Below are 26292 nucleotides of genomic sequence, written 5' to 3'. Positions count from 1 at the left end.
CCTGGTGGCAGGGCCGCCCAGAGGATTCAGGGGGCCTGGGGCAAAAGGAGGAGCTGTGATGCTTGTACTCACCCGGCGGCGGTCCGGGTCTTCAGCGGCATTTCGGTGGCGGGGGGGCTCGTCAGTTGCTCCGCGACTTTGGCAGTACTGAAGGGCCCCCCGCCGGCAAAATGCTGCCAAAGACCCTGACTGCACTGGGCCAGGGCTCGTGGGGCATTTCGGTGGCGGGGGCCCTTCAGTCGCTCTGCGTCTTTGGCAGCACTGAAGGGCCCCCCGCTGCCAAAATGCCACCGAGGACCCGGCCTGCTGCAGGGCCAGGGCTCATGGGGCCCCTGAGGGGCCTGGGGCAAATTGCCCCACTTGCCCCCCCCCCCTCTGTGCAGCCCTGCCTAGTGGACATGTGTCCACATCATGATTAGCACCTTTCTTGACAGTGTGAGGCCCAAAATCGGACAGACAAGCAGACTGAAATAGTCGACTCACCCTAGCCGTGATCCCTATAAAACAGGGTTGAGGCACAATGATGGGGGTAGTGTGAGGAATCTTGCACTGGCACTGTTGTTGTATGCCTGTTTGGTGGACAAACAGCAAACTTCTGTGTTTAAACTGGTCACTCCAGCACCTCTCCTGAGCACTAAATTCACTATAGAACTGCTTTAAGTAACAACGTGAGAAGTGGAAGTGTACTGATATGTCGAGAATTGAAGGAAAAGTTACAGTGCAGTTTAGGTTTCAGTGGTAGCTGTGTTAGTCTGTATCAGCAAAAAAAAAAAAAAAAAAAAAAAAAAAAAATATCCGAGGAGTCCTTGTGGCACCTTAGAATCTACCAAATTTATTTGGGCATAAGCTTTCGTGGGCTAGAATCCACTTCATCAGATGTATGAAGTGAAAAATACAGGAGCAGGGATAAATACATGAAAGGATGGGGGTTGCTTTACCAAGTGTTAGGTCAGTCTAATGAGACAGATCAATTAACAACAGGATACCAAGGGAGGAAAAATAAGGTTTGAAGCAGTAAGAGAGTGGCCCATTACAGACAGCTGCCAAGAAGGTGTGAGTAACAGTAGGGAGAAATTAGTATTGGGGAAATTAAGTTTAGGTTTTGTAATAACCCAACCACTCCCAGTCTCTATTCAGACCTAATCTGATGGTATCCAGTTTGCAAATTAATTCCAGTTCTGCATTGCAGTCTGTTTTTGAAGTTTTTTTTTGTTTAAGAATTGCCACTTTGAGGTCTGTTATTGAGTGACCAGAGAGTGAAGTGTTCGCCTGTTTTCTGAATGTTATGATTCTTGATGTCAGATTTGTGTCCATTTATTTTTTTGCGTAGAGTCTGTCCAGTTTAGCCAATGTACATGGCAGAGGGGCACTGCTGGCACATATCACATTGATAGATGTGCAGGAATGCGATAAACTACAGTCATCAAAAGAAAGGGAAAGAAGCCTCCCCACACACATACTTGCAAGCAATCTTGTTTTGCATTGTGGTTTGTGACACAAGTCAAGGAAGACTCTTGTAAATGACAGACAAAATTAAAATTATCTGGTCATTCAAACAAAGCTAACAATCAAATCATATCCAAGCTGGAAGCTGAATTTACTATAAAACTATAGCACAAAAAAAATGTGTCATGTACTTTTTTTTCCTTTATCTTCAGAATGACATGTTTCTCTCCTTTCCCACATGAAAAATTACCACAACACAGGCACATCCATTATTTTTTTAAATTGGTAGTTTAATAAACCCTTCTAATTCCAAAAAGGCCTCTGGGCTTTTTAACCACCATTTTGCTGCATGTCTTTAAAGTAGAAATTAAGGGAACTTTATATTCAATGTGAAGTTCACAGATTCCATTAGAAATTCAGATATGATCTGGTGGATGTGCACATCCATCTGCGTACTCTCTCAGGTCAGGAGTGTTCAAAATCACTTACAAGGCTAAGTTCTTTGGATTTTGAGGAAGGAGTACTGCTAGAAGATGCAATAGAGGCTGGGCTAATTGGTGCATCTTTCTTAAGCAGTCGGGTCTTGTCCAAGCCATTCTCTCTTGGAGAATGTGCTGGGCTCCCTCGAGGGGAAGAAGGATCCTATAAAAAAACAACACAGGTTAGTTTAACATCTTCTAGCAGCACAAAGCTCAGTAATTCAGACTTCTGGGGAAGATCTCTAAATAAAACATGAAGCATCACTTCACTGGAACTGATTTGACTCATATGATTTTAAAATCTAGATGTATAACAAAAACAAACGTAAGTAACAGTTAATATTGTATGTTGTTAACTAAGTGCCATATAAAAATAACGATAATGCCCTGGATATCAAACTAGTTAATTACATTCCTCATGTTACAGGTGGGGAAACTGAAGGCACACAAAAGGCTAACTGTCTTCTGCAAGGTCACACGGAAGATCAGTGGCAAAGCAGGAACAGAACACAGGCACCATAAATATCAGTGCCCTATCTGCTTTAAGATGGGTGAGTTAAGATTTTATTTGTTTAACTATATAAACTGCAGAGAAAAGCTCTTCTGAAGAAGTGTTACTGATATAATGTTTTAGAACTGATAAAAAGATGAAGCCGGATTTCTTTAGCAATTACAAGCCCCTTTGTGAAGGTATACATCTGACCTACACTGAGATTTGAGAGACACCCTCAATTATTATAAGGTATAGGAAGCAATATAACACATACCTCATTGGAAACATCAACGACCAAGTTATCATCACTCTTTTCACCATCACTGTCCTGCAACGATAAGTCAAAATTCTTAAAAAAATATCCAAAGATTGTCTCTTTAAAAAGCAAAAATATCTAGTAATATATTAAATATTTCCTATTTCTTTGGTCTCATTTAAGCTGTTAATAATAATAAATACCACCTAGGTTTTACATTGTAGATAAGAAGAAATGCTTTACATTTCATTATCCCCATTTTACAAATGAGGAAATTGAGGCATGGAGAGATGAAGTGACTTGTCCAAGGTCACCCAGAAAGAACTCAGCTAAAAGCTCAGGTCTTCTGATTCCCCGTCAATGGGCTACACTGCCTTGCAGATGCTCTGTATTCTTACAGGGTCAGATATTACTAGGTGCTGGACTCCTACAACTCACATTTATGGTCAAGGCCCGTTCCTATTTGGTCCATGGTTTAAAAAACAACAACAAAAAACACAGAAAAACAAAAAAACATGATTTGGTTGCTGCAACTGCAGAAAACACTTAGATTGGCAATATACCATGTAAATGTTTTACTCACATAACGAGCTGCTATTTCTTTCTCTTCTGTTTTCTGCTTTTTGCTGTCTGAAGAGTAATCTGTCGAGTTCCTATGCTTCTCTGCTGTTCTGAAGCTAGCTGATGGAGACACAGAAGAGCTCTGAAATTAGAGGGGAGAGAAAGAAATGTGACCACACATTTACACAATTTCATTTCTGATGACTTTCAACAGACAATCTGAAGGTGGTGGTGGAGGTGGTTTTGAGGTCTTCTGATGGATAACAGTTAGAGCTCTAATCAATGATAGGTAACTAATAAGATTTATATTGACACTTTGAATGAAATAATTGGTAGATACTTCTGTATAAATGATCAATTACTGAAGCACTAATAGCTGAGGTCCAAAATGACACACAGCTGCTATGTCTTAATTTAAGAATACTATTTTTTGCCATGGTTATTGGGATGTTTATTTTACAAATATACAGAAGGCTACCAGGAAAAACAAGGAGGAAGGAAAAGAATGGCTCAAGATAAACTACCTCTCAGCAAATATTTGAGAGTTAAGGAACAATGCCAGACCTATATTGGCTTTGATGATTTTACCTCTAGCTCTAGCCAACCTACAGGACTGGTTTTGACCAGAAGGGTCAAAGCTCAAACACAGAAGAACAAAGGAACTATTACAAGGTTTAAAAAGGGACTCTTTCTCAAGAGAGAAGGGATAATTGTTTGGGGAAACAAAGCTGAGACGCAGGCTCAAGGGTGGGTGCTGGGAGTGTCTGGGCCTGCCTAAATTACCGCCAGGGGATGCTAAGCCTTTAGGAAAGATATCTGCAGTTTGTTTCAGCTGTGTTGTCCCAGGATATGAGAGGGACAAGGTAAGCAAAGCAATATTTTTTATGGGATCCACTTATCTTATTACTTCACCTACCTTGTCTCTCTTTAAGGAAGATAGACAGACATATGTGTAGACTGTTTTAAAATCTTCTCTCTAATGCTTTGTTCCTACTGTTAAAACAAAGAGTACTTTTGGTTTTCAGAAGACTGTTTTGTCACTATATACCATTGGTCACAGACTCCTGAAGGAGAGACTTGCAGGTGCCCAAGTTCAGTTGGTCCTACAGGTGTACTGTAGTCCAGGGTCTGGACAAGTAGTGAGGTGGAATTTTACGTTTCCCCTCAGATACATAAATGTATAAATGCACAACAGTTGAGGGGGTGCACTCAGAGACCAGAAAGAGGATACAAAGGTGCAGCCAGACCTGTAACTGTGATAGTCACCTACTGGAGCATGACATTCTATATTTAAGGGAAAGGAGGATTGGGTGGGATAGGAAAATCATTAACTCTCTATTGATGTACAGTATTAACTTCCTATGACTTTATTTTGCTGTTACAAGCAGGAAAGAACACAAATTAACTCCTAGTGTATTCCCAGAATTTAATTGAGACAGTCTATATTGTGAAATACAAAAAAGGATATAAAGTGACACAGCCAGGTCGATTCATTTTTTATGGGCTTGATCCTGCCAGGTGCTAAGCACTCTGGCTTTGATCCTGAAAAGCACTTTAGCACATGGTTAACTTTAACTCAAGTGTTTTGCAGAATCAGAGCTGATAGGAATGAGGAGGAAAATAAATGTTTCTGTTGAGCCAGCCCTTGAGGACTATTTGCCCACCTATTTTCTCTAAAAAACCCAAAACAAATGCAAGATTTTTGGTCTAAAGGGATTTCCCCCCCCCTTGGGCACTGTGCCCAGTTTTTGTTTAACTTTGTATTATGTTCCAGATAACATATTGATTTTTTTAAGTGCCCTCCTCTCAAAGTTAAACATTTATTTTAATGCTTGTACAAAAATGGAGTTCAAGCCCAGAAATTATTTATATTTTTTTAAAGCTTTTTCCTTATTGCTGAATTTTTTTTCAGTTTATTAAGCCAGGAGTTCTCAAACTGTGGGTCAGGACCCCAAAGTGGGTCACAATCCCATTTTAATGGGGTCACCAAAGCTGGTGTTAGACTTGCTGGGGCCAAGTGTCATGCAGGAAGGGGGTCATGGTACAATGAAGTTTTAGAGCTGCTGTATTAGACCATTAAATTTTGATAAGGATAAAAGAATACTTAACCACAGAAGGTTGCTGTGGATGCTCTAGTCATATTAGAGAATGCTTTCCCTATTCCTGAACACTGAGGTCTACCTTAAATGTATTTCTCTAATATTTCCAACCATTTCAAACACCGATTCAGCTCTACTAGTGCTAGCAATGGTTGGAGCACTGATATAAACAAGATACTGGCTGTCACTGGGATTATAAGTATCATTATATTGACCAGTTTACAAGGACTTGTGCTAGGTTTCCCGAAGCTGTCTCTACATGAGCACTCACAAATGAGCAATTGTGGAACTACACCAGTGATAACAATGGTGGAGAATTTTTAGCAAAAAAGCCTGATGCAGTCACTGCCAAAGGGTTTAAGTCTTCTTGCCATGCTTGACAAAAATTCCCCATATTAGAGTTGGCCATAAATTTTCTGTCAATGGTTTTCCAATAAAAAAAAATGCAAATTTGACATTTTCCATGGAAAAATGTCTATGAAATATTTAGTTTCAGATTGGTTGGACCCAAATCTGAAAACTTCATGTTGAACTAACCCAAAATGTTTTGTTTATAATTTGAGTTCAATTCATTATAGTTTAACTTCACTGTTTTAAAAGGAGAAAATCATCATCACTAAGCTGCAATTAGAATGATGTCTAAAGAATCAGAGTAAACTACTGCACTTAAACAGAAATATTTATTTTCATGAATTAGAAGCCACATGGTTTCATTTTTCTCAATATAGTTAACCTTGGTACTGCAGATATTTTAATCTTGATTTTGCTGCTTAATAAGATTCTAATAGGGAGCTCCCTATTAGAATGATAAAGTAGTTAATTATCACCAGCACTTAAAGGATGATCACCATATTGGGCACTGGGGCAATGCATACTGTTTGATGGCGTAATTGCTTTAAAGTCCAATCAGACTTGATAATAAAGTGGAAAAATGCTAGGCAGCCCCATGCAATGGAACTTTTTGGCTGGTGGTACGCAGATAAGCACTAACATGATGGAAGCAATAGTACTGATAGACACAAACTTGTATTGTCAACAAGAGAAGGTTTAGTTGTGTTTCTTCATGAAAAATCTAGCTATGTAGATACTACTAGAGATCACACAATGCAAATTTCAGTTATTGGATGATGTGTGTAAAAATGTGAACACACATCCTCCCCCAGCCCACACACTTTCTTCACACTGATCACCACATTTGTGAAGATTAAATTTAAATTTAGAGTTCTGTGAACAGGAAAGCCTGGGCAGTTAGTGAATTTTCCGAATTAGTATAATGTGACTTGTCTGCAAACAGCCATTATCATCCTTATGTTTTTATCTTAATTCAGGCTTTTCTGCATATTAAAACAAGATTATGAGTAGATTGTATGTTTTAGGTATTACAGTACACTTAGGCTTGGTCTACACTTAAAAGTTATATCAGCATAGCTACTTCAATAGGGGCATGAAAAAAAACCCTTAACCGTGACCGATGTAGCTATGCTTACAATCCCCATGTATAGACAACTGTGTCAGTTGAAGAGTGCTTCTGTCTATGTAGCTTATGTCATTTGAGGATGTGGCATTCCTACAGAAGATCATCATCTTCTGTCAGCTTAGGCTGCACCTACATTAGGGAGCTATGCTGGCACAGGGTCCACAGCGTAGACATTGCCTTACTACTTAAACTGCCAAGGTACAAAGGTACAAGGAAACTACATTTCCCAGCCAAGGTACAAAGAGTTTCATTTGCCCTTTACATCATGACGAGAGAAGGGCAGAGAGAAATTGATTTTACTTTCTCATCAATCCCAAACAAAATCCCTGTAATTTGCATGTGCGATTGGGTGAGTATAATTTTGTAAGGCTGCTTTAAGGCTATTTAACTGTTCCAGATTTGGGTGCCGGGCTGAAGCTCAAGAATATGAGGTTACAAGTTAAGGTTTCAACCACATTCTTGGGTACAGCATGAAGCTTGACACTTTTTAGGAGAGAAAATGAAGAACAACTTTCCAACTGAAACTAAGAGGGACAAAGGGTTTAGGTAGGCAGAATGCAGTTCCGCAACTAGAACACACAGAGGCTAATATTGCTTCTGCTGAAAGAGTAAATGGCTCTTCAGTTACAACAAGCTGTTAGGAGCTGGTCTGGATTTGAACTGACAACCTAGAGCTAAAAAAAAAGCTTCTGAGCTGGTATGGTTCACTTTCCCTCCACACCCCTAACCCTTCATTTTAATTCCTACCTCTCAGGTTTTGGAGAGGAATGAAGGCTTGGCTTTGGGCCAGTTGCTGAGAGGACTACAAGGCTAGACTTCAAGAGTGAGATGCAAGAAATAGCAGTCAAACTCTGATCTTCTGCATGGAGCTTCAGTTCAGATTTTAAGTAGAGATTTTGTAATGGTGCTGGCAAACCTAAAATTGCCCCTTATACAAAATATCACAACTGCCATGGCCTGTTCAGCCAAATGACTAAATGACAACTATCTAGATGTAATTGTGGTTGTGCCTCAGATGTCGACAAGTGACACTGTCATCTTTACAAGCATTTCCTGAGTCTACACCTAGGATCCTGTGGGAGATTCCATGACTAAAGGACTGCACACAAAAACCTCCGTCAAAGCACAGTTTAGCTGTCAGACTTCGCTCTGTTTTTCGATTAAAACATCAAGGCTCTTCTAACAGCTTCCTTTAAAGAAGATGGAACAGGGTTGCTGCTTAGAGAAATTAAGTGATTTAGCATTATGTCTTGGCAGACTGTAACTTAATGGGCCAGAATCCTCCTAATAACTATTAAAATTTATAGAGAAAGAAAATCTTTTCACACTGCAGTTTCTTCAATAAAACTTTTAATCTACTAGGACACCAAGCATTATCCCGCTAAGCAGTATTGAGTTTGTTCACATGTAATAATTGAACAAGATGTGGGAAAATACATTCTTTGGTGATAGTAGCTGTTTTAATTTTTCTTTTAGCAAAAAGGCACTGTATTTTCATTTTTCATACATGCAAAATGGTGACCCAAACTTACTGAACAGATATAAGAACAGCAAGGCTCAGCACTTTGATATGCACATTTAGTTCATTTAAGAAGCACTACATCAAATACAGTGTTGGATCTTTAGCACAAGACTGTAAAACACTAGGCACTGTGTTTCGCACTATGTTTTGTACAGTGCTGAGCAACAACAAATGAGACCAATACTCTCCAGGAATTTCATGAGGTGGCGTATTCTCTCTGATATTTATATGGTGCTAGTCACAGTGGAATGTAGGTGCCAGACACAGCCTGAAATATCTCCCCTGACCATGCACAAGTTAATTGATCATAAAGAAGGCTGTATAAACCTTTTATAAAACCATAAATATCACAAAAGCAGCAGTGCAAACATCAATGTGCAGTCTACTTGTAATAATTAATACTTCAAATTACTTGAAAAATCCAAGAATTACTATAACCTTTTAAACCTCAACTTTCACTGAAAATTACTTGCATTACCATAAATGGCTCACATAGGACAAAGGAAGAAAAAATCTAGTAAGATCAAGCACAAGGACTATCCAACCTTTCCCAAGCCCTACAGTTCGGACTGCTATCAGCTAGCTCTCTTGGATGGCTAACCTTGCTTGGATAAAAATTAAGTGATAATTAAATGAAACCACTGTTAGAAATAATGACTAGAGATGATAGGACCCCCAAACCCTCCCAAACAAAACTGGTAACTCTTGAAGCATTTGTGACTGTGACCATTACCTGCTGTAACTCTAACACACTAATAAAAAGATGTATTTTAAGTGAAATAATTAAAATAATTCCTAACAAAGTGGGAATTATGGAGATAATTGACCATCCTGAAGTGTTACACAAACTGCAGTAAAAGCCGAGGATGTTCATTGCTAAGATCAATTACGATATAATTATCTGAATGACATTATTGCTGTTATAAAGTCTGTTCAGAGTATACGCGAAACAATAAAAATGGATGCAACACGTATCACAGGAAAATGACTTCAGAGGAATGCCAGCTCATTGACTGACGCTCACACTGAGGTCGGTGAAATACAAAAGCCAATGTTAGGATTCAGACTCATTCCAGTGTTTCGTTTGGTCCGGCCCTTTTAATTTTTTAAGGGAGATGTGAAATCAGCAATATGGAGCAATTGAAGTATTGTAACTCCTACAAAAGTCTGAGTTAAGACTGTCCATACCCAGACTTGGCTGGTTACTGACTTGGGTTAAAAGATGGATCAGCTTCCAGTCCTCTTTAGGGGTACCAAATGCAGTACAGTGCTGCACTAGTTCTGACCTTATGCCAGACAGAATGGAGTAACAATCACAAGAATATTCTCTCTGCCCGAAAAAAAACTTAGCAGCTAAGCCTTTGAGCTCCTGCGCTTAACTTTCCACAGAAGTCCCAAGGCCAAACTCTCTAGCAACTCTCTTTGCCAATGAAAGAGATTAAAAAACTAGTATTGTCCAACATGGCTCTTCACTTATTTTGTGGGGGCGGCAGGTCAGCACACTATTTTGATCTATTTGTAGCACACTAGCTTGATCAGAGTTAAGATGGGTACGTTTACTAGAGCTGGAATTTACACTAGACTAGACGTGATAAATCAACCCCCACTGGATCGATCGCTGCCCACCAATCTAGCGGGTAGTATAGACATACTCTGAGACAGATGCTTGGGGCCAGGTTCTGGACTGTCAAGCTATCGGTCAAGATTACTTGCCTTTCTCTCTCACGTTTTGACTGCCCAGGATCATTTCTCTATTGATCCTTTTCAGGCCCGGACTACGCTTCAAGGTTAGGTCAACATAAGCGTGCATCGACCTAGTCGCACATGTTCTGCACTTAAATGTGTCTCCCACCTATGTAAATGCCCCATTACAGCGACACAGTAACACCACTACCCTAAGCAGCGTTGAGCTATGGTCGATGTGCTGACGGCAAGACAGTGCGAGTGTAGACACTGAGTTACTTATGTTGACCCTAACAGTCCTCCAGCAGCTGTCCCACAATGGCCTACACTGACCAATCTAGTCACAATTGTGAACTGCACTGCCCAGGGTTCCCAGAAAACAAGCCAGCTACACACTCCAGACGTGTTCCAGCTTGGAGTAGACAAGAGATATTGGATCTCCTGGGCCTGCGAGAAGAGGCTGTGCAAGCACAGCTATGGACCAGCCATAGGGATGTGGACATCTACAAGCAGGTTACATAGGAGATGCAGGAGAAGGTACTACAGGGACCAGTAGCAATGCAACATGAAAGCAAAGGAACTGTATCAGGCATACCAGAAGGCCAAGGCGGTCGACAGTCGACCGGGTGATAAGCTGCAGACCTACTGCTTTACAAAGAGCTGCATACCATACTTGGCCGAAACCTCATCACCAACTCGCAGACAACCATGAATACCTCCGAGGAGCCCAAACCAGAAAGACTCCTGACATGAACAGCCATGACAAGGAGGAGGATAGGGGACATGCAAGTGGTGGAGTTTTGCTATGCCACAAGCCAGGACCTGTCTCAGACTCCACCAGGGTCCAGTCAGTCCCTGCAGTTGAGCACACGTGAGCCTGATGCAGGGGAAGGAACTTGGGAAATATAATTATATACTACCCAGTTACAGTGATGTAACGATGCTACTCCCAAGTTAACAGGATACAGCTATTAACTGTTTCATTAATTTACTAGTACTACAAGAGGTAGCGGTACTAAAAAGAGAGAGAGGGTTTTCTTCTTTTCATTCCCCTGTGGCAAGGGAGGGGCATGAGGAGCAGTTTATGTATGCAGGGGCATCGCTTGAACCCTCCTGAGAAACCTCCATGAAACTTTCATGGAAGTACTCTGCAATCCTCTCCCAAAAGGTTTCTAGGGATGGCCACCTTATTTCTTCTACCCGGTAGGGCACCTTCCCACATGACTCGGTGGTAACTTCAGTAGGCACTATCGCAATAAACAAGCTAGCAGCAGCATACAGGCCAGGTGGCTTTGGAAGGCTAGCAGCAGCTGTGTTCTCTGTGCCTTTGTTACCCTCAGGAGGAGATATCAGCTAAAATCATCCCTGCCTGTGGAAAATGGTGCCAGTATTCAGTTCCACTGCCCTATCCTCAGTTCCATGCAACCAAGAAATTCCCTCTCTATTTCCTTAGTCTCTGGCAGGCCATACTCCCCATGGCTCATGCTGTGAATGGCATCATGCACAAGCACTCTGCAGAAGTGTCAAGAAGCACGTCTTGTTTAAAATCTCAGGGGAGCAAGGGAAGGGAGTTTTGAGTCTTAACTTTCACCTTCTGTTGTGATTTCATGGACAATGATGCCTTTGGGTGTTTTACCTGAAGCTGCTGCTGTGATGGCCTTGCGGGGTTTCTGCTCTACACCTGGGAATGCATGAGCCAGATAAAGAGGAGAAAGAAGAGGACTCGGGATGACATGTTCAATGAGATCCTGCAAGCCAGTGCTGCATCAGACTGTGAGCAAAGGGCTTGGAAGGACAGACAGCCTGGAGAAGGAAAGAATGGACAGGAGGCAGTCCCAGCAGGAAGAGGAGAGGGAGTTGCACCAAGACATAATGGGGCTTCTCTGGCAGCAAAAACAGATACTGCAGACTCTTGTGGATCTACTGGTTTAACAAACACAATCTTGCCTCTTTTTTCAGTCTATGGAGAACTCTATTATAGCACCTCCCTACACTCCGCTGAACATTCCATGTGGCATCAGGGGCCAGATCCCTACCCCTGCCACTCCACCCTGGGGACACTAAGCACAATCACAGCTTCACATATACTGACAGAGAGCCACAGCTGCTGTATGTGTAGGTAAAATGGACATGAATGTAGCCCTTGCAGTTGATGCACTCTGTGGCAAGGTGCTCTGTTGCCAAAATAGGGGTATGCGTGCTGTCTAAAACCCCACCCCAGTTCAGGAACCTCACTGCTGCAAATCCTTCCACTTTGTCCTGCACATTGCCAAAAGTCACAATCCTGTGTAAGAGGAGACAATTAATGGCCCTGCACACTTGCATGACAACAGCCCCCACAGTGGATTTACCAACTCCAAAATTATTTCCCATTGACCAGTAGCATTCCTGTGCTTGCAAGTTTCCACAGTGATATTACGACTTGATTCTCCACTGTCAGTGCAGCTCATATTTTAGTGCGTCTGCACTAGAGCGCTGGGGCAAGCTTGACAGACAGATCCACGAATGTGGCCTTGTGCATCAAAAGTTCTGCAGCCACAGCTCGTCATCCCAAACATTACAATACAATCTCACCAGTCAATGCTCCATTCTTGGGCCCAGAAACAGTGCTTCACCATCTGCAGCTGCTTCATAAGTGCCACCAACAACCACAAATTGGTTCTTGCTATGCTCCATTACAGTTGTATTCCTGCTGATTCAGTTCCTCTCATGGCTCTGCACATACTAGAGAATTGTGCATCCTGTGTTTGCAATGCCTAGGACAACAGTGTAAAGCTGTGGAGGCTCCATGCTTCTGTCAGAGATGACAGACAGTGAGGTGGGCTGGGGGGGGTGGGTTTATGGTATGTTTTTTAAAAAAGGTGTGAAAATTATGGGATAAAGATGACATTATGGGATAGATATATTTGCATGCTGGGAACTTGACCCCTTGCTCCCAGTCACCCCTGAGAAACTCATTTCTGCCCCACTGTGCATTGCCAAAACATCCCACAAGTGCCCTGAACAGTGGCAGGTAGCATGCTGGGATACCTACCCATGGTGCACCACACTTTTCATCGACACAAGCACTCCTGGTGAGTAGACACCATGTTGATGCAAGGAGCAAAGTATGCACTCACATAAGCAACATACCGTGGCAATTTTATGCCACTGTAACATGCATTGACTAAAGTTTGCCATGTAGACATGGACTGAGTCTTGTTAAAAAGAGCCCTTCAGTGGTATCTGAACATGTTTTTCCTTCTGCCTTCCAGTTACTTCCATCCTCCTCTGATGTAAAATTCTTTCATACTCTCCACCATTAACCCACGCAAGGTCTCAGTCCAGAGCATTTTCCACTCATTCTATTGAATCTTGCTTCAGTGATTTCCCTCAAGAACTCAGTCTGCTGTTTGATTTAAGTTGAGCCCTCCTACCTTCTTCAAAATTCAAGCCAACCTACCTTTCATGTATGTGCAGCAGAGAATCCTGTGGTACCTTATAGACTAACAGACGTTTTGGAGCATGAGCTTTCGTGAGTGAATGATGCATCTGACGAATTGGGTATTAACTCACGAAAGCTCATGCTCCAACATTCACCTGACGAAGTAGGTATTCACTCATGAAAGCTCATGCTCCAAAACGTCTGTTAGTCTATAAGGTGCCACAGGATTCTCTGCTGCTTTTACAGATCCAGACTAACACGGCTACCCCTCTGATACTTTCATGTATGTGTTATCCTTACAGACTTTAGATAGAACTGTTCCACGTCAAACTGCCTTTATATTTTCAGTGGCCATTCTATAGCTTAGTTAGTGCTTCTTATATGAAAGAGGTCTCTTAATTCACTGAGGTCTATGGCCTTGCCTACATAAGAAAGTGTTTGCCAGTATAGCTATACCTATATTCCTCCTATACCACAGAATTATTCTTTTGACAGGGTAGTTTATACTAGTTCCCTGAATGAATTAAGCCATACTGGCAAAAGGACTGTGTTTGTTGGTATAACTGTGTCTACACCAAGGCTTTTGCAAGCACAGCTATATTGGATAGGAGTGTGGGGAAAAATCAAAATGTGTCTACACTAGGGGGATTTGCTGGAATACCTATCCAGGTATTTTCTTTCTAGTACAGACAAGGCTTAAGTAAACTTACTGCATATTTTCACCTTCCATTGCCCACAACTCTAGTCACTCCCTCTGTTTACCCAATTAGCACCTTAACTCCCACTCAGCCGCACCCGGACTGAATCAGTGTTTGCTTCCTTTTTCTCTGTGGTTAGAGATTCTTAGAACTCAGACGGACTGTCTCAGTAGTTTTTAAGTGTAAAAAGCTAGGAAAGCCACAGTACAAAGCTATTTCATATCACATGGCCCTGTCTGGGCTACTTGGATTGAGTTAAATAATCCAAGGTTGTGATGATTTTTTTTTTTATACAATCTATAATTAAAAAAGGCAAACTTTGATGTTTTATATGGCATTTTATCCACTAATTTACTTCACTAATTGCAAAATTAATGAAGTTAATTAGTGGATAAGACTGTCACATAAAACATCAAAGTCCAGATGTTTTAGTGTCTCTGTCAGAACTAAACAGTCAAAGAAATCTGGAATAAAAAGAAAATGGCGTACGTGCAGCAGTTAAGTTTCCATACCCCAATAGTTTCAAAATTAAAAATAACCAAAGATGCTTTTTACATTGATGATCTAGTTGCTCTGGCAGTGCCACTACAACATTTAATATAATCTAATTAAACGAGAAGGAACAATCTGAAGGAATCCAAGTCTAGATCCTTAATCATAGCTACAATAATGGTGATAAATTCAAAATTAACATACCGCTACTCCAGAGTCTGAATGTTACATTCAGAAACTGGCTCCATGCTAATTCCAGTCAAGTATTTGAACACCTGTACATCTCAGTTTTGCTATAAAACTAGGCTACACAGTGGAGGTCAGAGATACCAGGCAATTCTGAAGCATACTTTTATCAGCATGGGCTGTTGCCTCTCTGGCCTCTCCTGGTGTACAAGCACATAATGGCAAGGAAAACAGGTGTTTAAAGCAATGCTGCAGCTGCTAGCTAGCCTTTCATAGGTGGATCTTTAAAATAAATCCTTTAAAATACAACTTCCTCTGTAATCACTGACTGTGAGAGACGTAACACAGGTAAGGCCTAATCCCTTACTTACACGTTGAGGGTCAAAAGATAGAAAAAAAGAACCAATGCACTTAAGTACAAGCAGTGAAGTAGTTAAGGAGCACAGATGTGAAGCAAAGACAAAAGTCAGGTTTGGAGGAAAATGATATCTAAGCACACATACAAGGAGGACTGCAACAAGGATAACAGGCATCTTTTGGTAAGGAAGGTAGTTGGAATAAAGAAATGGGTGGGAGGTAGAATATTAGAAAAAAAGTTGTGGAAAAATAAAAAGCTTTTCTGATCAGTTTATAGGGACTTCAAGGTTCAGCAATTACAGCTCAGCAGCATATATTTTAAAATTGGTACAACACAGAAATTAGCATGGTCCCTGTGCAAGGATGGCACACACATTTGCGAAGCATTTCCATCATGTCTGCTCTTGTCCACATCTGCCAGCTTGTAAATATTGAAGTTAACAGATGGTAACAGCCAAGGCCTAGTCAAACAGCCTCCATTCTAACCCAGAAAGCAATTCACAGGGTCCTTTCTATATCACCCAACCTGTTTCAATTTCTTCCAATTCAAAGCTTCAGCACACCCTAGACTAGACCACATATTTCAAAACAAAATGTGGATAGAATGAAGGCTATTTAACCGTTCCAGATTTGGGCGTCGGGCTGAAGCTCAAGAGTATGAGGTTATAGAATGAAGAGTTTCACAAGAACATGTTAGCACACAATTATAGGTAGTATATGCAACAGAGGACATGACACAGTGAGAGAGCCCAAGAGCTGCAAAGGATTTCTAGCCCTAAAGATGTCTGAAACAATAAGCATTCTGGAGTAATAAACGCGTGAGAGCAAAGGAACACAGACAGAACTTAACCACAAATTGCATTTCTGGTGTTTTAGGGAAAAAAAAAAAAAAAAACCGAACACACATTCCAATATCAAGAATTAGTCTGTATGAGAGCAGCCCCAACATATAAAATACCAACAGTTACTTTGATCTAAAGCAGACATACCAAAGGTCACAAAGTTATACAGATTCAAAAGAATTGAGGGTAAACCATCTCTGGAAATCCAAAGACCACCACAAAAGCCAAGGAAACATCAGATCCTCTCTTCTGTTCTGAAATGTTAAGGTGTTCCAGTTACTGAACTTCCATGCAATTTCCTAAGGCAGAGATCTGAGACACGTAGAGCAGCACCACCAAAATGGAAACTAAAAAAGGGGAATATTGGGAGTGAGCTAGTAAGAGGGAGAGCAATCACAGGGTAAGAGAAGCAGTTCAACTAGCCATAGCATTCAATACAGCAATTTAATTGTGGACTCACCACCGTGAAAGACAGAAAGAATGATAGCCATCAGCCTGTCTTACTGGCTCTGAATTCTGTAACTCGGGAGCAAAGCACTTACTATCTTTAAGCATTCTTCAAAAAAAGTGAGGACTGACAAAATAATTCCAAAGCCCAGCATGGTTCAAGGACGCTAGTGGTAAATGCATTTTTATAGCAACTGAATTTAGACAAAACACACAGTTTTAGAATAGTAGGAAAATGCTAAAAAGAGAATGTTTTATAGTATGAAAAAGAGCAATTAAATGCTTATTTGAAACCTTAACGTATAAAGAACCAATATGTAAGAAACATTTATAATAAGTATTGAGGAATCCCTTCAGAAAAAAAAATCTGTTGGTTATAGCTCTAAAAAAACAAAACACCACACCTAAGCACAGTAAAATACTTACAATTTAATTTCAGATCGTATATTATACAGCAAAAAACAAGCCGAATGTGCAATATAATGTCTCAAGCAACTAGAGAGTCGTAAAAATCACATCAGATCTAGGAATAGAGGTAATTAGACAGAAAACAACGTCTGTGCCAAAGGTTTCAAAGCAAAAATGACCAAGCTGTACACTCAGAGGACAGTTAAGTGGATTCTCTTTTTCCTGAAGATTGGTACTACCAACATCCTCCAGGGATGAGAACTCTCTATTTGACTCCTGGCTTTGATCAGGAGATAACCAAGCACTAATTAGCTTTTTGTTTCAAAACCACACAGCTCATTTTTGAAGGCAGACTCATGAGGAATTGCTTTTAAATTCTTTCAGTGTGCATTCTAAACAATAAATACTTTGCTTCCCTTCCCTGCTTTTCAGTTCCCTGAAACTGGCTTTTTCTTTTTAACTCAGGCCTGGTTTACACTACGACTTTAGGTTGAATTTAGCAGCGTTACGTCAATTTAACCTGGATCCGTCCACACAACGAAGCCCTTTTTCTCAACTTAAAGGGCTCTTTAATTCGATTTCTTTACTTCACCTCCGAGGGGATTAGCGCTGAAATCGGCCTTGCCGGGTTGAATTTGGGAGTGTGGACACCATTTGACGGTACTGGCCTCCGGGAGCCATCCCAGAGTGCTCCATTGTGACCGCTCTGGACAGCATTCTCAACTCAGATGCACTGGCCAGGTAGACAGGAAAAGGCTCATAAACTTTTGAATTTCATTTCATGTTTGGCAAGCATATTTGCAGAGCTCATCAGCATGATGTGCACATTGACGGGGCACAATGCCCGGCCCACACTTTGTGAGAAGTCTATGACCATGTCCCTCTCATCATCGCGCTGCCGTCGCCTCCTCGCCTGGTTTTGCGCAAAACAATTGTCTGCCATTGCTCTGACAGAAGGAGGGACGACTGACGACATGGCTTACAGGGAATTAAAATCAACAAAAAAAGGAGTGGCTTTGCATCAAGGAGAAACACAAAACAATTGTCACACAGAATGGCCTCCTCAAGGATTGAACTCAAAACTCTCGGTTTAGCAGACCGTTGATTTCACAAAACAAACTGAATCAATTTCTTGTTTTGATCCATCTATCATTCACATCTTAGGCTGGCAGCAGACGGTGCAGTACAACTGCTAGCCATCGTCATCTCCTGGGTGCTTGGCAGACCATGCTGCATTACGATTGCTAGCTATCATCATCTCCTGGCTGCTCACCAGAAGACGGTGCAGCAGGACTGCTAGCCATTGTCATCTCCTGGTTGCTCACCAGAAGATGGTGCAGTATGACTGCTTATCATCATCATCTCCTGGGTGCTTGGCAGACCATGCTGCATTACGATTGCTAGCTATCATCATCTCCTGGCTGCTCACCAGAAGACGGTGCAGCAGGACTGCTAGCCATTGTCATCTCCTGGGTGCTCGGCAGAAGATGAGACTGACCTGGTTGAATCACTCCCATGTCTGCCCAGGCACTCTGTCCCATCTCACTGAGGTTGGCTAAAAGAGCACCCAGGAATACGATGACAATAGCTACCAATCACAATGCATCATCTACTGCCAAAAGGCAATGAGTTGCTGCTGTGTATCAATGCAGTCCCATGTCTGTCAGCACCCAGGAGACGTACGGTGACGGTGAGCTGAGTGGGCTCCATGCTTGCCGTGGTATGGCGCCTGCTCAGCTAACCCAGGAAAAAAAGGCGCAAAACGATTGTCTGCTATTGCTTTCACGGAGGGAGAGGGGGGCTTGACAACAACATGAATCCAGAACCACCTGCAGCACTGTTTTTGCTCCATCAGGCATTAGGATTTCAACCCAGAATCCCAATGGGCAGCGGCGACTGCAGGAACTGTGGGATAGCTACTCACAGATACTCACAGTGCAACGCTCTGGAAGTCAATGCTAGCCTCGGTACTGTGGATGCAGTCTGCCGACTTAATGCTCAGAGCATTTTGTGTGGGGACACACATAATAGATTGTATAAAAACGATTTCTAACAAACCAACTTCTATAAATTCGACGTAATTTCACAGTGTACACCAGAAGTCGGCAACCTTTTGGAAGTGGTGTGCCAAGTCTTCATTTATTCACTCTAATTTAAGGTTTCACGTGCCAGTAATACATTTTAACATTTTTAGAAGGTCTCTTTCTATAAGTCTAATATATACCTAAACTATTGTTGTACGTAAAGTAAATAAAGGTTTTTAAAATGTTTAAGAAGATTCATTTAAAGCTAAATTAAAATGCAGAGCCCCCCGGACCAGTGGCCAGGACCCAGGCAGCGTGAATGTCACCGAAAATCAGCTCGCGTGCTGCCTTTGGCACCCGTGCCATAGGTTGCCTACTCCTGGTGTAGACATACCCTCAGGTTACATTCATGGGAGTGTGGGTGGAAAGGCATCTGGTCTCATTTTTCAAATTTGTGGCTCATCCCTTACACCCTTGGTGCAGCTAAGCTGCTTGGGGCAAAAACTTTGGTTTTCTGTCTGTAAAGTATCTTTACTTCTATATAAATAATAAAAACAAATTATTTACGTGACCTGCTGAAGAAATGATTTGGGACATTCAAAATTATATTAATAGTTTTACCAGCACAGTTGTGCTGATACAAGTTTGTAGTGTAGATCTGCCCTTACACTATTTGGGCAGCCATCTTTTAAAGCTGAAACCTCAATGAATTAATTAACTAATCATTGCATTAACTGGGTGCTAAAAATATGAACAGAGGGTATTGAGCAAGGCTGAAATCCATCTCTCTTATTTGTATGCAACATACTATATGAAATTCCAGTGAAATATTGCCAAGTAATCTTTGATCACTACTGCTCAAATAATATTCAAGCACATTACCAGTGCCTGACTTCATCTATTGCATTTTCTTAGGAATATAAAACAATTGTGTCAGAAGAGGCCCTAATTCAGGAAACTACCCCTATTCAGTGAAGCTCTCAAGCATGTTAAATGTTAAGCATGTGTTTAACTTCACTGAAGTCAGAAAGTAGCTAAAAGGTCTGAGGGATTTAAGCATGTGCTTAAGTAGTTTTCTGAATTGGGGCCTGAAAACCCAATTTGTTAGAAAAAGAATTTTCCCAAGAATAGCTCTTTAAACCAAGGATTCTAATGGATAGAGTTAGTTGAGAGAAGAGCTCTTCCAACAGTCTTGAAGCATTACCATCCAAGTCAGGGCCCAAAGTGAATCCACTATACATACCACACCTACTTCAAAACAGCAGGTAAATTATATATAAATCAGTGCTTGTGCAAACTTTTTGATGTGCAAGAGACTCTTTAACATCGAAGAATTATGCAAGCAGTAGCAGTAGCTTTTACTTTGCTATGCCTTTCATTTTTTACATTAGACAGGTCACTCAATTTTTTAAAAGTTAAAAGCATGGTCAAGTACTCACTTTAGTCTAGCTAGAAGTGTTTTGATGTCAGCAATGAGCAGCCAATAAATTTTTAATTCAGACTAGAGCAACTGAAAAACAGAACTCCATGTCTTGTACTCCCCTACATCCTGTCAAGTAGTTAAGTGTGATAACTGGCATTCATACACATGACCTTCTGTTCTACTCAAATGAATTATCTTTAGATGCTTTGAGAAGACTATTCTCTTAAGTACTTCATAATATGATCCATCTTTCCTTTTGCTTTTGTTAAGAAAAGACTGTAGTAATCCGTCTAAAACAGTGTTCTGGCAAACACTCCTAAATTATGTAATTCACCAGGTTCAACTCTGCTGTTACAATCACTTTCAAGGAAGACAGGTATAATACATTATCATTATAGTTATACAATCCTGAGTTGAATTTTCCTTGGCTGAATTCCTAACATTTTAATGCTGAAATTGATCTGTTTTAAAAACATCATGTGAAAGGTTTTTAAATACCATACATACTCAAACTCTTTATTTTAAATGGTTTAGAAATGAGCTTGTATAAACAAAACAAAATAAAAAAAAGCTTCTGTTCTCTAATCTCGCATTAAGTACATTTTAAACAACGACAGGCATGTCTCCAGACAAACTATTGCAGTGTACAAATTACTCAGCAGGGATAAAGATAACAATGCCTCTGGTGTGGGTTTAGCTCCTATAGCAAAGCCAGATATTTCATCTGGGTTGTCTTGGAAACCATAATGTTTCATTTATTTATTTATAAAAATGAAAGGTGTTCATTCCAGTTTGGGATGAACCCTGAGAAGCTGGTATTAACAAGTTCACTTAAATGACAATTTCAGGGTGTTTCTTATTTACAAAGGTAATACTGTACACTGGATTAAACAAACAGGTGGAGGTCAAAGGGCCAAGAAATAATTAACCCAAGATACATTGATTACTGAGTTCAGATAAAGGACCCAAAAGTTACTTTTATATTGAAATGTGCTCTCCATCTTCTCAACCCACCACTCTTACCAACATGTTCAAAATTGGTGCCTAAAGTCAGGTGCTCAAGCCCATATGCAGACATTTACGTAAATGACTTGATTTTCAGAAATCCTGAGTGCCGATAATATACGTGACCAAATATGCATTTTAGTGTTTAACTTTAGGGTTTGGCTATGAGAGTTCAATCCAGATAAGACTGACATCATGCTGCTAGTTGGGGTAAACAAGCAGAAGAGCTGGTGAAGGTTATAATGGCTACAATGGCAGTAAGGAAGCATGGCTATAATTTGTAATACAGGTTCACAAGTAAAGTGTCTTGTTAGATCATGCGCTGCTTTGGTAGCCATTCATGTCAAATGCACTTTCCTCCTATTGTTGGTAAGAGGAGCGTGCCCTTTACTTTTCTAGAGATATTATCATAGTTAGCCACGTATTTGTCACTTCCAGCCAAGACTGGTATATGGTTCTCTACATATACCAACAGGACAGCGAAGTTAAGCAGATACCAACATTCTCTGCTACTAAGAGGGACTTTTACACTGAAAGTACAAAACGCTGCTGGTGGGGTTCCTGGTGGAATTTAAGTGCTTGGTTTAAAAGTTATAAAACCTTACCGCAACTTGGGACCTATTAACTTTAGAGACTGTCTCATGTCCCATGCAATGTCATGTTGGTTGCTCTCAGGGATAGTTATGAAGCTACTGCCCAAAGATATCAAACAAGATGAGTTCTTCTTCTGCATAGGGGTCCTTAACTATCAAAATTTGATTCCTACTTGGTCTCCTAGTGCCCAGATGTGTTACCTTCTGGTCATGCTACAAACCTACGCCAAAAGTACCGTTTCTACTTAATTTAGATGTAGGCATAGTCTTGTGAACTGTAAAAGGCCAAACATGTTTGCAATGGACACGAAGTTATCTTCAGCTGAACTTAAAGTAACTGAAGCCACAATTCATCTAAAATTTGACTGCCATATACGGCTCCAAACAAAGCTTTATGAAGGAAAAACATACAAAATTTCTATAAATGGCAACACAGTGCCAGACAGTCAGTTATGCAAGGTGGCAGCTATTTGTGCATGTCTCTTTGGAAGTACTTATTTTTTTAAAACAAACCCTTCCTATCAGGCATGTGAACAACACAAAACCATGCAGCTGCCTAATACATTCAAACCTGTATTCCACAGTGCATGTGGCCACCTCAAAGATAGAACCAGACGTACATATACACTGATTTCACAGATACAGAGCCAGTCTTTCCATTAACATTCCTTTCACTGCAGCCCTTAAATTATGTGTTGTTTTTCATTGTGTTTTGTGTAAAGCACTGTTCACACTTATAGCACACTATACATAAACACAAATGGAACATGTGCATTTATCTGATGACAATCCAATGTAAATTATATGCAAATTAGGTGCAGCCCAGAGGCACACGGCAAATTGCCAATGAAGACCTTTGTTATAAGGTTGTGTACCACAGGCATATCCCTTTTTCCATTTTCCAACCCTAATCATATTACTTTACATTTTTTCATGTTAAATTACTTGAACACTTTCACCTATGCTCTCATTTTTACTTGGCACTTTAGGATTCTATTCCCCACCTAACTGACACCAGGACATCTTACACTTTGATGCATTCCCTTATGATGTGAAGGAGGCCACAACCAAACAAGAATAAGAGCATACCATGTCTCTCTCCTGCTTGGTCCTGTGACCATTCACCAGTATTCCCACATGAATGCAAACTCTTTACAACACTACTTGCCCCAGCGTTCAGTTTCAGACTTTCCAAGTCTATTGTTCTTCCTAGTAGGTGACTGCTTTGGGCAGAACCTACAGGTCACTGGGAGAAATTGGATTAATTTGAAAGTTTTTCTAGTACCACTCCCTTGATTCTGTGCAGCAGACATAGGAGGAATGGATTTCATATGAAAATCAGAGAACGATCCATTTGTATTAAGAAACAGACACAGCCCTAGAATATTTACAAGTTGTTTCCCTATCTTTTCTCATTACTTAGTTTATCCAAAAATGGATTTCCCAAATGCTCTCAAGACAGAATTCTAGGTATGATACTTATTTTTGTTTGGGTGTTCACCTTTCACCGATTTCTTACTTTTTCCTCATTCAAGTTTTAAAGTTGCTGAGAACTTCTTAGGGCCACCTGGGACTCATTCAGGATATTCCCTGGAGATCCAGAGAAAATACTTTTGCAGAAGAAGCTCTATTGGGATGCACTGTGCATAATCTATTTACAGTAACATCACCACCAATTCTTCTAAACCCTCCAGCACAGGAAATGCTTGATATTTCTTCACTTTCTTTTTACATAAGTAGGATTAATCAGCAATTTGGCCTCTGATCCCACAGTGTTTAGCATGTGGGCAGACTGCTACACCCCCTGAAGTTAGAGGGGCTGTGTGTGGACGCAGTAGTCCCCAGACATAATACATGTAGCAGAACAGGAGCCTCAACTGTGGCAGTTGTAAAAGGAAGTTTTATTCCCATCCTCCCATATCTTCTCTTTTTTTGTAGCCACAAAAATATGAGCAGGAACAATATTACTACTGTGGCACTGGAAAAAAGGTGACTATCAAAAGATCCAGGTGCCCTATAAGCGCATGCAATTTTCTCCCCACACTGGGATTTTGGGATAATTGTGTGAAGGCAGGAGCAAAATACTTTTGACAGAAAACCTTGCAAGGTTCTGCTCATGCTGGAACATCAGCTCACACTGGACATAGAGCAGTGGCAAGGAATGCCTTCAACCATCTTCAGACAGCCAGGAGACCCTGCTGCCCTTTCAACTCAGGTGATCCCCCTGCCACTGTGATCTACATCTTTGATACTCCCACACTGAACTGTCTCTCACTCTACATGGGGTTGAGTACTATGTGAAAGCTTCAGCTTAAGCAATATGTAGCAACTCTACGGCTGAGAGAAAAAGACCTTCAAGATCACATGCCATCAGTGCTGAAGCACATGCATGCCACTGGCTCCCTGGCTGTTTCAGGATCAAATTAGAAAGTCCCAGTTCTTCAAGACCGCTTCCCTCCGCCCATGACTCATAAGACGGGGACAATGCATTAAGAGTCTCAGGTACAAGGCAAAGTATGCTCACACATGCTCCTAAACAGAGGAAATCAGAAGACTGAGTCCGAGGCTGTGTCTAGGGATGCAAGACATAGCTCTCTTCAGTAAAACCTTCGCAAGGGACACTATCTTCCTCCACAGCTGAGCTACATGACAGAAAGAAGAGCATGGATTGCTACACTGGCAGAGAGGGGATGAAATGGGCACAGCCAGGGCCACCCTCTCTCCAGCATCATGCAGGAAAACTCCCCATATACCCAAACTCTAGGGGTACCAGAAACTAGTGGTGCCTCCTCTCCCCCTGCCACATGGCCCTTGTGGGAAAACTGCAGAGAAGCCAGACAGACTCCAGCCAGGAGGTGGCAAAATTAGCCAAAGTCAGGGCCCTTTGCAACAGAACGTTCTGACTTTCTCTGTTCTGCCACTGACTGGCTATTTGCTCCAGCCCTCTTCTCCTCACTCCCTCAGTCTCTGCACACCCTGCCCCCTTACATACTTCCATTGCACCTGCACCTCCTTCCATTCCCATTTAGCATATCCCCTCCTTCCCTCTCAAAAAAGCGTGCGACATTTATATACCACTTGCTGCCATCACATTGCTTACTTTGCTTGTGTGTTAAAACCATTCCTTCCACCTCATGGCTTGATCTACACCTAAAACTGAGGTTGACCTCACTGTGTTGGTCATGGGTGTGAAAAACTCACACCCCATGAGACAGATTTAAGCCATCTTAAGCCTCAACATAGACACCACTAGGGTGGACAGTAGAATTCTTCTCTTAACCTAGCTAACTCCTCCAGAGGGGGAAGATTTACTACAGCAACGGAAAACCCCTTCTGTCGCTGTAGCAAGCGTCTACACGACAGTCATGTAACTGCAATGTTGCAGCTGTGCCCCTGCATCTGCCTTGTCTATCTAGATGATAAACTCTTCAAGGCAGGGAATGACTACTACTCTGTGCCAGTATAGTACCCACCATAATGGAGTCCCATTCTTGGTTAATTCTTCAGCACTGATGTCAAATGAGAGAGAGAAAAAAGAAGTAGTAGAAAAAGTTCTGGGACAGGGAAAAGTAGAAAGATAAGATTCTCTCCCCCCCCCGCCATCAGGTACCACAATAGGCATCCTAAAGGTTTAGAAAATGCTTCCTTTCTGTCTCCTTGCTCCCTTCCTGAAAGATTAAATGCAAAATTAAATCATCTTACAGAAGGACAGACACTTCCCCCTGTGCTCAATCATTTTCAATCACATGATGTTGTCCAGTAACCTGCATTGATAATTCCCCATGAATAAAATGCCATTATCATCATCCAAAGCTATGTTGTTGACATGCTTTTGCTATTTCACTAAAAATACCATTAATTTTCTGGCTTCACAACAGCTGAGCTATTCTGTATTTGAATATACAAAAAGAGTATTTTGTTTAAACCAAATTAAAAGCGTTCCAGTAAATGACTTCACTTTTGCTGGCTATACTATTTCAGTGTATACTGTTCTATTTAATCCTCCAACCTCCCCAATTCCGCTCCCCTTCCCCCCCCCTTTTTTTTTTTTTTTTTTTTTAACATTTAATCCTTTCATGCACAGAACTGGATTTGCCCACTAAAACCACCCCAGCCACAAATAGATGCTCCAAAAATTACCTACTGCCAAAGAGTTAAGGCACTGCTGATAGCACTTCCACCATGCTTGAAATCACTTTTATTTGCCAAAACATGTTTAACAGAAATTGAAATTGGAAAGGAGGGGAAAGAGAGCACAAACACTAAATACACCTTCCATTTCTTATCCAGATAAGTGTCCACGTTCCCCATTTAAGTCAGCATGAAAACCAGCATTACTGCCAAGACCTCCTGGCATCTCACCACTTTATTTGTTCC

At 41.1% G+C, this 26292-nt stretch overlaps 1 protein-coding gene and 1 non-coding gene across 9 annotated transcripts in view; one reads left to right on the top strand and one right to left on the bottom strand.

Annotated features, from left to right (window-relative positions):
* The window catches only part of LOC116834810 (transducin-like enhancer protein 4), a 117603-nt gene that overhangs the window by 11498 nt on the left and 79813 nt on the right, over positions 1 to 26292 (bottom strand). For all 8 annotated transcript variants that reach the window (XM_032797122.2, XM_032797125.2, XM_032797126.2 and 5 more), the window contains 3 exons: positions 3258 to 3377; positions 2693 to 2746; positions 1936 to 2088 (listed from right to left, as the gene is read on the bottom strand). In XM_032797122.2, coding sequence (XP_032653013.1) covers positions 1936 to 2088; positions 2693 to 2746; positions 3258 to 3377 — 327 coding nt within the window. The remainder of the gene's footprint in view (positions 1 to 1935; positions 2089 to 2692; positions 2747 to 3257; positions 3378 to 26292) is intronic.
* Positions 15470 to 15571, top strand: LOC116834817 (U6 spliceosomal RNA). Its single transcript, XR_004376047.1, has one exon. It is a non-coding gene; the product is annotated as a U6 spliceosomal RNA (small nuclear RNA).

This window comes from Chelonoidis abingdonii, chromosome 6 (genome assembly GCF_003597395.2).
Source record: "Chelonoidis abingdonii isolate Lonesome George chromosome 6, CheloAbing_2.0, whole genome shotgun sequence".
In the NCBI taxonomy this organism is placed as follows: Eukaryota; Metazoa; Chordata; order Testudines; family Testudinidae; genus Chelonoidis; species Chelonoidis abingdonii.
This window is presented reverse-complemented; position numbering and strand designations above follow the sequence as displayed.